The sequence below is a fragment of the Pectinophora gossypiella genome, chromosome 1 (assembly GCF_024362695.1).
Source record: "Pectinophora gossypiella chromosome 1, ilPecGoss1.1, whole genome shotgun sequence".
Taxonomy (NCBI): Eukaryota; Metazoa; Arthropoda; class Insecta; order Lepidoptera; family Gelechiidae; genus Pectinophora; species Pectinophora gossypiella.
This window is the reverse complement of record NC_065404.1, coordinates 16,849,616-16,863,811: the sequence shown is the minus strand read 5'-3', so window position 1 is coordinate 16,863,811 and position 14,196 is coordinate 16,849,616. Positions and strand designations below refer to the sequence as shown.

General features: G+C 40.6%; 1 protein-coding gene across 1 annotated transcript; it reads left to right on the top strand.

Annotated features, from left to right (window-relative positions):
- Positions 1 to 185: 185 nt before the first annotated feature.
- LOC126370386 (uncharacterized) lies at positions 186 to 14,010 on the top strand. Its single transcript, XM_050015227.1, has 9 exons — positions 186 to 594; positions 3,237 to 3,441; positions 4,688 to 4,918; positions 5,725 to 5,842; positions 8,115 to 8,335; positions 9,175 to 9,289; positions 10,854 to 11,077; positions 12,036 to 12,233; positions 13,659 to 14,010. The coding sequence occupies exons 1-9, from the start codon at positions 335 to 337 to the stop codon at positions 13,818 to 13,820; spliced, it is 1,734 nt and encodes a 577-aa protein (XP_049871184.1). The 5' UTR covers positions 186 to 334; the 3' UTR covers positions 13,821 to 14,010.
- The last annotated feature ends 186 nt before the right edge of the window (positions 14,011 to 14,196 follow it).

Below are 14,196 nucleotides of genomic sequence, written 5' to 3'. Positions count from 1 at the left end.
AGTTAATTCGTTTGGGGTTCGGAGTAGGAGTCTACTCCGAGGGTGGGGGCTTAGGTTTCATCATCATCACCTTTCATCATTTCATTAATCATCAAGAAAAAAAATACGTCAGACATGGCTGTATGGGCATAGTTCCCTTTGCCTTACCCTTCGGGGAAAACCAAACCAAAAAAAAAAAAAAATGTTATAAGCGACAACATTACAAAAAAAATGTTTTTGTGTTTATTATTGCATTTCTTAGAGGAATTTCCGTGTTATTAAGAATAAATAACGTATGTGCACAGATTTTTAAGAGCAACAAGTGATAATAAGTATCTTACATAAGTGTGCGAGAATGGCGTCTCCAAGCGATTGGCAGCTGGGCTGCACAGAGATGAAACAGCGCGGAGGGCATCTGCTTCTTTCGGGGCAGTGGTCGGACTGCTCGTTCCTGGTGGGCACGGAGCCCCATCAAATGGTAGTTAACGGCCACAAGCTTATCCTGGCCATGGCGTCTCCGGTTTTTGAGGCCATGTTTTACGGCGGGATGGCCGAGAGGAACGATCTTATTCCCATCTTGGATGTCCAGCCTGACGCCTTCAAAGCCTTGCTAGAGTAAGTGAGCTTGAGTAGAAATGTTACTCCAGGCCATGTTTTTATTTTGACTTTATTTCATAGGATAATAAACAATTATATACACAATATTGTTGACAATAGGTGTATTATAGATAATTCCACATAAGTGCATCTACAGTTAACGAAATATATGTACTACATAGGAGTTATAGCTATTTAAATAAATTGAAATAGAAATGTTTTATTGCAACCATGTGTTGGTACAAAATGTGGTGTTATAAAAATACAGAAGTACTTAGCATTAAATAAATTGAAAAGATATTTCAATTCTAGTCTTGTAATTTATATGGTAAATTGTAGATTAATTTCTTAGAAGTAACTAAATGGTCTAATATAACATAAACTCATGCTTATATGCCTATTGGGGTAACCAGAGGTACATCCGTCGTAAAATTATACTTATTAAATACATAAATACCTATAACCTTTTTATTCACCATCAATTTTACATACCTAGTTTTATTCACTTATGTAGCAACTTCTGTACTTTACTTGAGCTGTAGGCCTGGATCAAGTACAGAATAACGTCTACTACAAAGATATACCATGACAAAACGCCCCACGCTTTCCCCAGGCTGTATGCTCTGGGTTCCGTATGGAGACGCATTGTCAATAACATCATTTATAGCGCGTTTAGGTACACATAGATCAATAATGCCATAAAACTTGTAACCATGAGTTGACCGTAAGATAAGTATTCTACTCTTAATCTGCTTCGCTAATTACAACCAAGGCCAGTGTCCACGCGCGTGGTATAACCTATGGTATAAGCCTAACGGTCGACAGACTGCTCCTGTGGTGTCCCTGTTGTTGCTATGCTGAGCAACAACATTTCCTTGACACCGGCGGACGCAAGGGCATAATGCCCCCACGGTGACCTCCTCCGACCCCTTAGTCACGCCCCTGTCTCCATCGAATCTTGACGACCGTTATCATTTTCCAACATGCATCCTTGGCTCCCTGGCTGGTAGCTCGAGTTACGCAACAGCCTACGCACTCCCCGCCACTTATCTTAGCCAGGGAGTCTCCTGCATATTCTACGTTGGTCTGTTTCCTTTAGCACGAGCTGACATGATTTATGGAAAGCGGCATTTCCTCATAGTTACATGTCTTATAGCTAAAATAGTCTACCAGGGGTTAAAACACTCACCCGATTCCAACGCTGAGGGTCTTACATTATAATTTCATCCACCGTGTAGTCTCCGTAAGCTGACTGTCGAAACAAGTCACTTACCGCTACGCGGCATTTTCCGTCATTAACTACCCGCCACTTAAAAGTGCACACACAGCCAAAAATCTGTCAAGTCCATGTCAAAGTCATATTGTCAAGTCAATTCTAGAGTTGCCACAGAACAATATCAGTAGTGTGCACTTACCATATGGCTAATGTCCTCGCATTTCGCGACAACTTAATCCATACTAATATTATAAATGGGATAGTGTATATGTCTGTTTGTTTGTTTGTCCGTTGTTCGCGACAAAATGGCGCGACAAATTAACGTGATTTTTAGATGTAGATAGTTGAAGTGATGGAGAGTGACATAGGCTACGTTTTATCTCTTTCTAACCTCCCCACTTCTCTATAATGGGGGGTGGAAGTTTGTATGCATTCCACGATTTTTAAGGTAAAAAGCTAAAAATTGGTATGTAGACTATTTGTACATACATACATACATAAACTCACGCCTATTTCCCACTGGGGTAAGCAGAGTCTATAGAATTCCATTTGCTTCGATCCTGACACACTTCTCATGCTTCCTCCACATTCATCAATCGCTTCATACACGCACGCCGGTTCAGAGTAGATCGTATTGAACCTTTTCTAAGGACATTTGGTCATCGTAAGTCCTTCTCGGTCTTCCTCTGCCAGCCCTACCATCAACTTTCGCTTTATATACCGCTTTTGCAATCCTATTATCCTTCATCCGCTCTACGTGTCCAAACCAACCTAACATTCCCTTCTCAATCCTAGTCACTATATCGTCTTTTACACCACATCTCTGTCTTATCACACTGTTTCTCACTGTATCACTCAACTTCACACTGCAGATGCTACGCAAAGACCTCATTTCTACGGTATTGATCCTATTTTCATGCTTCTTCTGCCATACCCAACGTTCACTACCGTACTTCAGACTATTTGTGACTAATAAAAAAAGGTTGGAAGGGCCAAGTGTGAGCAATTGATACAAGTATCAGCAAATAGTTCATACTTCAACATGTCCACAACCTTGACGACACATGGTGATCTGCTATAGTACTTATATTAAAAGGTTGTCTTGTGCATTATAACCTGTAGGGAAATAACACAAATGTCAACTGTCATGTAAGAAGATTTTCGGGGTACCGAACTGAGCATAGTACCCCGCTAGCCACAAGTTGGTAGTGTGACTAGGGATCGACGATCCAACAGCGTTGTGTTGGAAGTTGTATATATGCGTCTTGCTGTGTAAACTTCGATATCGCGTTTCACGACCGCTTGAAGACAGCATTATTAAATGTGGCGCCATCTGTTGCATGTGAGCGGAACTATGTGGCCAACTAGTTGGGTCTGCTACAGGGCCTTTCCAATCTCATTCTTCTATTCTGTGACGAAAACTTATTACTTTTTAAAATTCCAGATACATCTACACAGACAACATAAACATAAGTTCATTTGATAAGGCATGTGAGTTGTGCTATGGAGCCAAGAAGTACATGCTGCCACATTTAGTGAAGGAGTGCACGAGATACCTCTGGTCAGACCTCTACCCTCGGAATGCCTGCCGTGCATACGAATTTGCGAGGCTGTTTGAAGAGACTGTGCTTATGGATAAATGTATTCAGGTATTGTTAGATTTTATGTTCACTATATCAAGTCAGCCGCTGGATGCGGGCAGCGCAGGACCGATCGTCGTGGAGATCCTTGGGGGAGGCCTATGCCCAGCAGTGGGCGTCGTACGGCTGATGATGATGATGATATCAAGTAAAATCAAATATACTTTATTGCACAGAACTAAATTACAACAACAAGGCATAACACAACTACACTCACTCTATCTGCAATCTGTATCTCTTTTGTTTAAAAACAAAGAGCAAATTTTTATTTATTTATTTATTATCGAAAAAACCAACAGCTACTTTAAACAATATAGTACATATATTATGAACAAAGTTTCTCATATTACATAAGCTATGACCATGAATGTCAAAAATTAGAAAGCCAGACAATTATGTTACTTTTCAGGTACTGTTTAGACTGTTCTTTTACAGGAAATAAAATTATATTTATATAACAATTTCTATGATGAATTGTAATCTACATAAAGAAGAGATTGGTTGTATCTTAGCAGATCTAGTACCCATAAAGGTAAAACTTGTATATAAATACATATAAACAATTGTATATAAATATTGTATTGTGTCTCTTTCTTTTGTGAGCTTAGAGCTTAGGGACTGTTCTGAGCTTAGAGCTTAGGGACTGTTCTGAGCTTAGAACTTAGGGACTGTTCTGAGCTTAGAGCTTAGGGACTGTTTTGAGCTTAGAGTTTAGGGACTGTTCTGAGCTTAGAGCTTAGGAACTGTTCTGAACTTACAGCTTAGGAACTGTTCTGAACTTAGAGCTTAGGAACTGTTCTGAACTTACAGCTTAGGAACTGTTCTGAGCTTAGAGCTTAGGAACTGTTCTGAGCTTAGAGGTTAGGAACTATTCTGAGCTTAGGAATAACAATCCCTGAGCCACATGGTGTAATGCTGTTACATTGATCTTTTGTAAAGTGATGGTTAGATTATTAAAAGATGTGAACTATAAGGCTGGCATAACCATCAATACTGGCTCAAGTAAAAGAGAGATAAAAGATATTTATTTTTTATTTAAATAAAGCATTAGAATAAAATATATGCTTCATAATATTACAATTTAGCCTACAAGTTAATAAACAATTTATCTTTAATCTAAACTACTATAAATAAAATAGTATTTCCTAAGAGTTTGTCCACTGACTCATCTTAGATTAATTTAAGGGAAAGACACTTTGTTCACATTAAAGAGATAAATAGTGAGTTTATAACAAAGTTCCTTGACCATTTTCAGATAATCAGCACAAACACTAAAGAAGTATTAACGGACAGCAGTTTTGAGGATGTAGACCTGAACACAGTGATTACGGTGTTCTCCCTAGACCACTTGAATGTGGACAGTGAACTGGATCTGTTTGAGGCTGCAGTGCGATACGCCAAGGGTCAGGACAAGAGGAATGCGGAGAGAAGTGCCAGCCCTGTGATGGAGAGGCCCAGTCCTGGACCGTCTACTTCGAAAGACAAGGTGAGACAAGGTTTACACACAATAAATAAAAAATACAAAACTCACCTTCTGAAGTGACGAAAGAGGCATACAATATTGTATCAGTTCTGGATCATTTCTACAGGCAAGCATGTTTTAAAATAAAGTGCTAACAACATAAGTTTTTTGTCTGACAAGGTCTTTACCGTTTCATGGTAAGAGGTTAAACCAGCAAAAAATACAAAAAAAAGACAAGGTGGGATGATAAAATACTAATATTAATAATCCCATTGCAGCATACAAGAATACACCTAAAACTCTGTGAAAGTAGAGTTCACCAAGCTTGGGGAAATCCTACGGAACTCTTAAGAGACACATCCACGCTAATATTATAAATGGGAAAGTGTATGTGTGTGTGTCTGTTTGTTTGTCTGTCTTTCACGGCAAAACGGAGCGACCAATTGGCGTGATTTTTTAAGTGGAGATAGTTGAAGTGATGGAAAGTAACATAGTATTTAGATCATTCCGGAAGGTGTTGTGGCTGAGGAGAAGTGCCAAGAAACTGCAACAGCAACATATCTTTTAAATCAATGTATACATTACAGGTTATGACAGGAACATTTCAATACCAGTGCCGTGTTTACCAAAACTTACAAGAAATTTTCTTGTAAAAAATTTCTTTATTACAAAAATATGTTTATCAAAACTACACATGTAAATTACATGTTACAAGTGTCGATATTTATTTACAAGTATATTTTACAATCTCTCTTTTTTTTGATATACGTAATTTACATGTGCTTGTGAGTAACTTGTAACGTGTAGACTTGTGTTTTGATATGTTGCAGGTAGTAAACATAGAGAGTAGTGCGGAGAACAGCCCGGTGGCCGTCACGGAGGCCTGCAAGTCGGGGGAGGGCGAACAGCCCGCCACGGAGCCCGCCGTTGTCAAGAATGAGAAGCCAGGTCAGTTGGTTAAACCACGGTATAAGAAAACCAATTATGCTCAATCCTACGCCGCCATTGCTAGCCCATTGATGACGTAGTAAGTGTTACCATTAAATTGGTATCTCCAACATTCCAAGGACGTAAATATTATTATTGAAAATTAAGTGAATTACTGACTAATGTATTTAATTAGTATTACTTGTCACATACATATATAAATAAAAACATTAAATCTGTAAAAGTTCAAAATTTCCTTGCAAAGTAAATACAGGGTGTTAGTGACATCGTAACGAATACTCAGGGGGATGATTCAGCCCATGATTCTGAGTTAATATCAAGTGGAATTTTTCGTCGCTAAATTCATGATTTTTTTCAGTTTTTTTTTAAATTATTTTCAATTCTATACTTTTGCGATGGAAAATTCCACTTGATATTAACTCAGAATAATCAGCTGAATCATCCCCCTCAGTATTCGTTACGATGTCACTTACACCCCACACAAGTACATACGGTAGCCATACAAGTAGGTATGGGTGTTAGTGACACCGTAACGAATACTGAGGGGGATGGTTCAGACCATGATTCTGAGTTGATATCAAGTGGAATTTTCAGTCTGAATCATCCTGTAAATTTTTGTGTTTTTTTAATTATTTTCAATTCCATACTTTTGCGACGGAAAATTCCACTTGATATCATCTCAGAATCATGGCCTCAATCACCCCTCAAAGTTTTCGTTACGATGTCACTAACACCCTGTATAAAAACATTTGTCGTGATTAATTTATTTTTTACGAAATAACAACGCAGGACGGGATGACGTCAGCTGGGCTAACCTTGAAATGTTAACTGTCACTTTTGAGCATACCTGGTTTTCTTATGATACAGGTTCTTACCTAGTATAATGATAATGGCCTAGAGTATGTCAACGCCAATTTCTCTGGGTTATTGAAAACTGCTGGAATAGTTCATCAAACCACCACTCCCTATACTCCCGAACAAAATGGAGTTGCTGAGCGTATGAACAGAACATTGGTCGAAAAAGCAAAGTGTTTGTTAATTAACGCCAACTTATCTAAGCAATACTGGGCCGAATCTGTACACACTGCTGCTTATTTAATCAACAGAGGCAAGGTATTTTATTGTTATACGTACCAACATGTTTTCTGTATTTTTTTCTAAAAGTTTGAATGTATGTTTTGAGTCAATATTTTGTTTTGTACCATGGGTGTAAACTACACTAGTTTTAAGGCGTAGTTACACCAATTTAAGGCTAAGCCACTGAAAACAGTTCAGTGTTTATTTATACAGATTACCCGTTTTATACAGATAAATAAACACTGAACTGTTTAGCTGTCTGGGAACTGATTTTAGGCAGCCAAATAACTAAATTGTATAACATATTTTGTTTTCTTTTTTAAAGAATGTCTAGGGGACGTCTAGTTTTTCTTGCAGCTTCTTCTCCCCGGCTATACAGGTTGTGAGAAGCTGCAGTAATTTTAGGCGGATGAGATGAGAGACCTGTGCCCAGCAGTGGGTCATTTATAGGCTGTTTATACCATGTTATGTTATGTACTTCCCTATATTTTTAAAATTTCTATTTCATGCTCTAATAAAATTACTAACTACTTTCTATCACCATTAAAAAACATATTACATACATACATATGTATATCTTGTCAATATTATATTACTGATAATTTCGTTCAAAATAATAAAGTAACCGCTCCTATAAGATGCACCTATGTGACTAGTCCTGCCACAGTCCAAGGCCTTTAGGGACTGTCACTTCTTCTTATTATCGTGTGGGTTGTGAGGTGAATTACCAACCTCATCAACCCTGGTGTCAGGGTTACTATTGAGCCGCCAAAGGCCCCTGACATGACTCATGTAACGACTACTTACTTACATCAGTAAGTAGTAACCGGGACCAACGGCTTAACGTGCCTTCCGAAGCACGGATCATCTTACTTTCGGACAATCAGGTGATCAGCCTGTAATGTCCTAACCAAACTAGGGATCACAAAGTGATTTTTGTGATATGTCCCCACCGGGATTCGAACCCGGGGCCTCCGGATCGTGAGTCCAACGCTCAACCACTGGACCACAGAGGCCGTTGGGACTGTCACTGCAAACCATATAGTTTTGGAGCGATTGTCGTAATTTCTGTGCATTATATTTGCATACTTTTGTAACTTGTATTTATTATAAATCTATGGTTTTAAATTGTCATGTAAAATTATAAAAGTGAAAAAAAAAAATTTACTTGTGCAATGAAACCCCTTATTTGCAGATGGAAAGGCCAAGATAAGACCAGCTATAGAGAAGATCCGCTTCCTCACTCTCACACCGCAGCAGTTCGCTGAGGGTCCAGCTCGCTCCACGCTGCTGACAGAGTCTGAATCATTTGCAGTACTGATGAACATTCTCTCGAGCAACTCCGATGTGCCTATGCCTACTGGATTCTCGACTTGTAGGGTGCCCAGGAAGCAACTTATTGGTGGACCTTCAAGTGTGAGTTCAAAACTTCAGTGAGGATAAAACTGCCTATTTCTCCCATCAGGTGTCGCTACTGTTGAGTGTTCTGAATTTATGTCAGTTTCCCCATACTGTTTGAGTCATCACTAATTTTTTTTATTTTTTTGACGCGACTTATTGTAGATTTGCCGCAGATGGCATTAACTACTTGGCCGGACAAATGAGGAGCGCTAAAGGCTCTCACCCGGTACAACGTTTAAGACAACAGGCCTGAGGGTGCCCAGTTGGGCGCGAACTTCGGCTCAGGGCGTCGTCTGAGAGGAAAAATATTTGAAAGAATTAATCGACCCTAGTGGGTCGATAGCGATAAGCGCTGAATGAGGGAAATCGTCGACCACGCCGGCGGGGTCGGTATCGGGGACCTAGTAATTTAAATGCACCACGACAAATTGCTATAAAATGAGGGGCAACGTGGAGTGTATCCCGTCTGAAGGATGAGTTACGAAAAAGAAAAGCCGTCAGTTGGAAAAAGGCAATTTTGATTGAAAATAAGTTGCTCTAAGTTTTCTTCTTTCTGATCTTTAGGCAATAATATAACACTATTATTTTGCAGTTAAACGCTGCGCAAACGGTTATAGTGTAAAAATATAACCAAAACAATATGTTTGTTTACTCAAATAGTCCACCAACCCGCAGTGGAGCAGCGTGGTGGAGTATGCTCCATACCCCCTCCGGTTGATTGAGGGGAGGCCTGTGCCCAGCAGTGGGACGTATATAGGCAGTTTATGTACTCAAATAGTTGGAAAATTCTACACCGACAAGAGCGTGGCTCTTAAATTAGCGGATGTGCCGTGACCCAGCTTGTTGTGATACAGATGCCGACGTTCACGGTGGACACGCCCAGCCCGGTGATGTTAGACATGTCCTCGCTGGACCGGCCCGCGAACCCAGAACCCTGCATGCAGTACCCGCGCCCCGCGAGGTTCGAAGGTATGCCAACATAACATAATGCTTTTTGTTTTTATAGCACCAAAAAAAAAAGATCACGAGGAGTGGAAATCTGTTATTCGAACCCTACATCCTAACAGAAAACAAACAAAACAAGAGCTTACATGGAACAAATTAAAGAAACGGTTAACGTCGTGTTTTATAGGGAAGTCAAGGAATTCAATCAATCAATCAATAATACTTTATTGCACAACGACATATACAAAGGACATAAACGTACGAATAAAAACATAAGTACAATAGGCGGCCTTATTGCTAAATAGCAATTTCTGCCAGGCAACCTTAGGGTGAAAGAAGTTAATGCATTGGAACACGGGCTGGTGCAATAAACATAATGACACGAACAATAATAAAAATAAAAAAATAAGAAAATAGTAATAATAAAATACATAAAATATAAAATACATACATACATATACATGTTTGCATGTGTGTATGTATGTATGTACACATACATACATATAAATAGCCTATACAATATAATAATACATATAAGGAGAATAAGAAAAACACTTCCAAGTTATGCCTGCAGGAAGAGCGCCTTTGTGCCGGAATTGGTCTTTGATAGACTGGAATGGAAAATGCTACACCGACAAGAGCGTGGCTCTTAAATTGTTGATGATGTGATCCCAACAGGGGATAAAAGGATTAGAAGAAGAGAAGATAGCACTCACCCGTGTTTAGGGGAACTCACAAAGAGAAAATTCAATCGGAAAAAGGAAGCGGCCGGCATCGGGAAATCCAAACCCTCTTGTTTAACTATTGTGTCTGGAAATCTGGACCTTACGAGGATTATACAGCATACTAGCATTACCTCTTTTTTCACAGGGTCCGCTTACCAAACCTGAAGATTTGTCAGACCGACTGAACTTCCAACCCGCGAAGGAAAAACCAATCCAATACAGGTTCTCGGGAATGTGGGTTTCCTCACAATGTTTTCCTTCACCGCTGAGCACGTGATAATCATTTATAATCCAAACATTAATTCGAAAATAAATTTGACAATCATTGGTTTAGGTGTGTGCTGGATTCGAACCTGTGACCTCAAAGTGAGAGGCAAGCGTTCTACCAATTGAGCTATCACGGCTTTGATTCTGAGTACATGTCAAGTGGAATATACCGTCGCCAAATTAATGTTTTTTAAATCATTTTCAATTCCATACTTTTGCTCGATATTAACTCAGAATCGTGATCTGAATCATCCCGTCAGTATTCGATACGTGTCACTCCTTAATCTAACCACCTCCGTGGTCCAGTGGTTGAGCGTTGAGCACACGATCCGGAGGTCCCGGGTTCGAATCCCGATGGGGACATATCACAAACTCACTTTTGATCCCTAGTTTTGTTTGGACATGACAGGCTGATTACCTGATAGACCGAAAGTAAAATGATCCGGGCTTCGGAAGGCACGTTAAGCACGTTAAGTACGTAGTCGTTATTTAAGCCATATATTTAAGGCTCGGTAATAACCCTGACACTAAGGTTGGTAAGGTTGTTAATCATCACAACCCACACGATAGAAGATGACCTGTACATGTACCGCCAGGAGCGGGCTCGTCGGGCATCCACAACGTGGTGTCGTCGAGCCGTCTGGCGCCGTCGCTGGTGTTCCCCAGCGCGCTGGCGGGCGAGGGCTGCCGCGCCGGCGAGGCCGCGCGGCTGTACTGCCGCCGCGGCGTGGTGCAGCAGACCGACTGCCTCAACACCAGCGTGCTCGACTGCTCCGTCACCTTCATGGTCGACAAGAACATATGTCTGCTCGGCGTGCAGGTAACGTGGACCATTTCAACCTCTCATCTGCCGAGATACCAGACACAATAAATTTTACATTATGTCTAGTCGAGGTCTGCGTTCCGGCATTCGAAAAGTTAATAGTAATAATCTAATAATAAATGTATAATCCAGATGTGTTAGTAATATTTTTTTTGAATTTATTGTTAAATTGGTAAGTAATTGTACTTACCAATTATTTCTTACAATTTTAACCCGCCAAATTGTTTCGTTTGATGGCGAGATGCGCTTGTCTAATAAACATATTTCTACTCACCTAAATAAATAATAAAATAGAAAAACCATAACAATCAAGGTAACTTAGCTTAGATGCCATTCAACATAGGTAGAACATAACCCAATAAGAACGTGAAAAGAAATGAAGGGAATGTTAAGTGGGTTTGGATACGTAGAGCGGATGAAGGATAACAGGATTACGAAAGCAGTATACAAAGCGAAGGTTGGTGGTAGGGCTGACAGAGGAAGACCTAGAAGGACGAATGACCAAATTGGATATTTAGATCTGTCTTTATTTAGTGATAACCCCTGGGTTAAAAGGGCCACATGGAAGTAATTCATCTAAAAAAGCAAAATTGCAATTTGACATACGCGCATGTAAAAGTAAGTGCGCAATGCAAACAAATGTCAAATAGCAATGTTGCTTTCTTAGATGAATTGCTTCGATGTGCCCATTTTAACCCCTCAGAATAGCATAATTCATCTTGAATTATACACGCACGACCGCACGACCCACTTGGTGCGGGGGGAGAGGTACAGTCATGAGCAATATAATGTACCCTCTTTAGAACTCTGTCGCACTAACATATTTGTCATTTAGTGAGACTTTCAGTTCAATTTGTCAAAAAAGTTAATGTGATATGGTACCAAAGTGAATACATATTAATGCTCGTAACCGTACCGTTGTATAGATGTAACTGTATGATGTGCGTGCGGCCAGGTGCCGACGCAGGCGCCGTCGGAGGGCTCTGCGGCGGCGCCGGGCCGCGCCGGCGAGGGCTACTCCGAGCTGCTGTACGCGCACCTGCTGGACGCCGACGGCGCCCGCCTCACCTACACGCACTACACCAACCGCGTGCCCTACCGCCACCTGCTCGACATCATGTTCAACCGGCCCGTCTACATACAGCGGAACAAGGTACATACTGTAGACAGACAGGTCGATATGGCAATTCTCAAGTGACGTGACGTTTTCAATATCGATATATTTTTATTATGTAAAAAAAAGTGAATAATATAATACCACGTTTTCATTTAAGTTAATATTTATTCATCTGAATCATCTAACGTATCGCTACAAAAACTTAAAGAATCTTCGTCACTGGTATCTCCGACTTTTATAATAAAATCTTCCATTTCATTTCCCATTCCCATGTCTTTTTCCCAATATTCATTTTCAAGGTTCTGGACATGTTTTTCGAAATTGATCCAGTTTTCTGCCGTGACTGACAAAATTGCATTCGTTGTTATCTCTTTAAGCTTTGTCAAACACAAATTTTTGCTTGAACACGCGACGAAGATGCAACCGTAGCCATTTTTAAAACACAATAGTAATAAATTAAATGGATTCTGGTAGGGCTCTAGCCAGAACATCACCGATTGAGAAATTGGTCGGTGTACTGCGGAACGGAAGGCGATTGGGGCAACCACCGTTCTATACGCCCTATCTATGGAGTAATGAAGGCGATTACTCCACCGACAAGAGCGCAACTCTTAAATAAAGAGAGAGAGAGTAATAAATTATGTGAGCGAGATTATAATCGATAAACGCGGTCGATACGGACTCGTGCGACACTAAGACTAAGACGCCGCGGGGACTGTGCGGGTGTGCGGGGCGACCCCGCCTCCGCGGCTCACCTCATGCCCCGATTGCCATGTCGACCTGTCGTCAACAGTACACACTCATCATTATCTCCCTAGCACTATCCCGTTTTTCACAGGGTCCGCTTACGTAACCTCAAGATTTGACAGGTCCGATTTTCTACAAAAGCGACTACCTGTCTGACCTTCCAACCCGCGAAGTGGAACCCTACTTTGTTTTGTTTACATACATACACATAAACTCACGCCTATTTCCCACCGGGGTAAGCGGAGACTACCAAATTCCATTCCATTCCATTGGAATTCCATTTGCTTCGATCCTGACACACTTCTCTTGCTTCCTCCACATTCATCAATCGCTTCATACACGCACGCCGGTTTGTTTTGTTTCAATACTTGTTTTGTCTTTGTGTGTATAGTCTATTATTTATTATTATAGTTTCTTTAGATTATGGTTAGGTATATTTTTAGTAAATATGTATTATATCATATTGAGTATTTATTAATATATGTACGTATAGTATAGAGTATTTATTATATTAACTTTAGTTTTACTTTTATCCCGCATCCAAGTTATTTGTTAATGTTTGTTTCCTTTTGGTCGTTGCCTGGAAGAAATTGCTCTAGAGCAATAATGCCAAAATTGTACTGTATTCATATGTTGTGTCTGATTATTAAAATTTAATTCTGTGCAATAAAGTGCTTATATTTGATTTGATAACTTCGTAATTTATATTTTCAGGTATACAAAGTGGGGATAGTGTTCAACAAGGTAGGTTGGTACCCGCTGGGCACGTGCGCCCAGCAGGTGTCCGCTGAGTCCGTGTTCTTCAACTTCGGGATCGGGCAGAGCTCCGACTCGGTGCGCGACGGGCTCATACGGTCGATAATATTCACCTACTAGTGGGAGGACTATCTGATCGTGGAGCGATACGCTTTATAGCATCATGGTGGGTGCAGCTCTAGCCGTTGGGTTGACGATGGTTAGGTTATTTGGCTCGTGTGGTTTGGATAGTGGAAGAAGCTGTAGGAACTACGCAAAACAAGTCGCAGACAACCTACCTCCGTAGAGAATTAGCTGTCACTGGGGACGTGAGACAAACCCCCCCTCCCCCCACTGGATTCGCCCAAGAAACAAAGGGCTCCACGTAATAGAAGAAAAAGGTTGAAAGGGCCAAGTGAGCGGGAAACGCGCGCCATACAAGTATGAGTAAATAGTTCATACTTCAATTTTGCACTCCACTCGTCCGCAAACTTTACGACGCAGAGCTCCGCGATAG

Excerpts from the sequence above, each read along its gene's own strand:
- LOC126370386 (XM_050015227.1), top strand. The coding sequence starts at position 335 with ATGGCGTCTCCAAGCGATTGGCAGCTGGGCTGCACAGAGATGAAACAG. Across the intron at positions 3,442-4,687 it reads TTATGGATAAATGTATTCAG|ATAATCAGCACAAACACTAA; the intron begins GTATTGTTAGAT and ends GACCATTTTCAG. Across the intron at positions 8,336-9,174 it reads TTATTGGTGGACCTTCAAGT|ATGCCGACGTTCACGGTGGA; the intron begins GTGAGTTCAAAA and ends GTTGTGATACAG.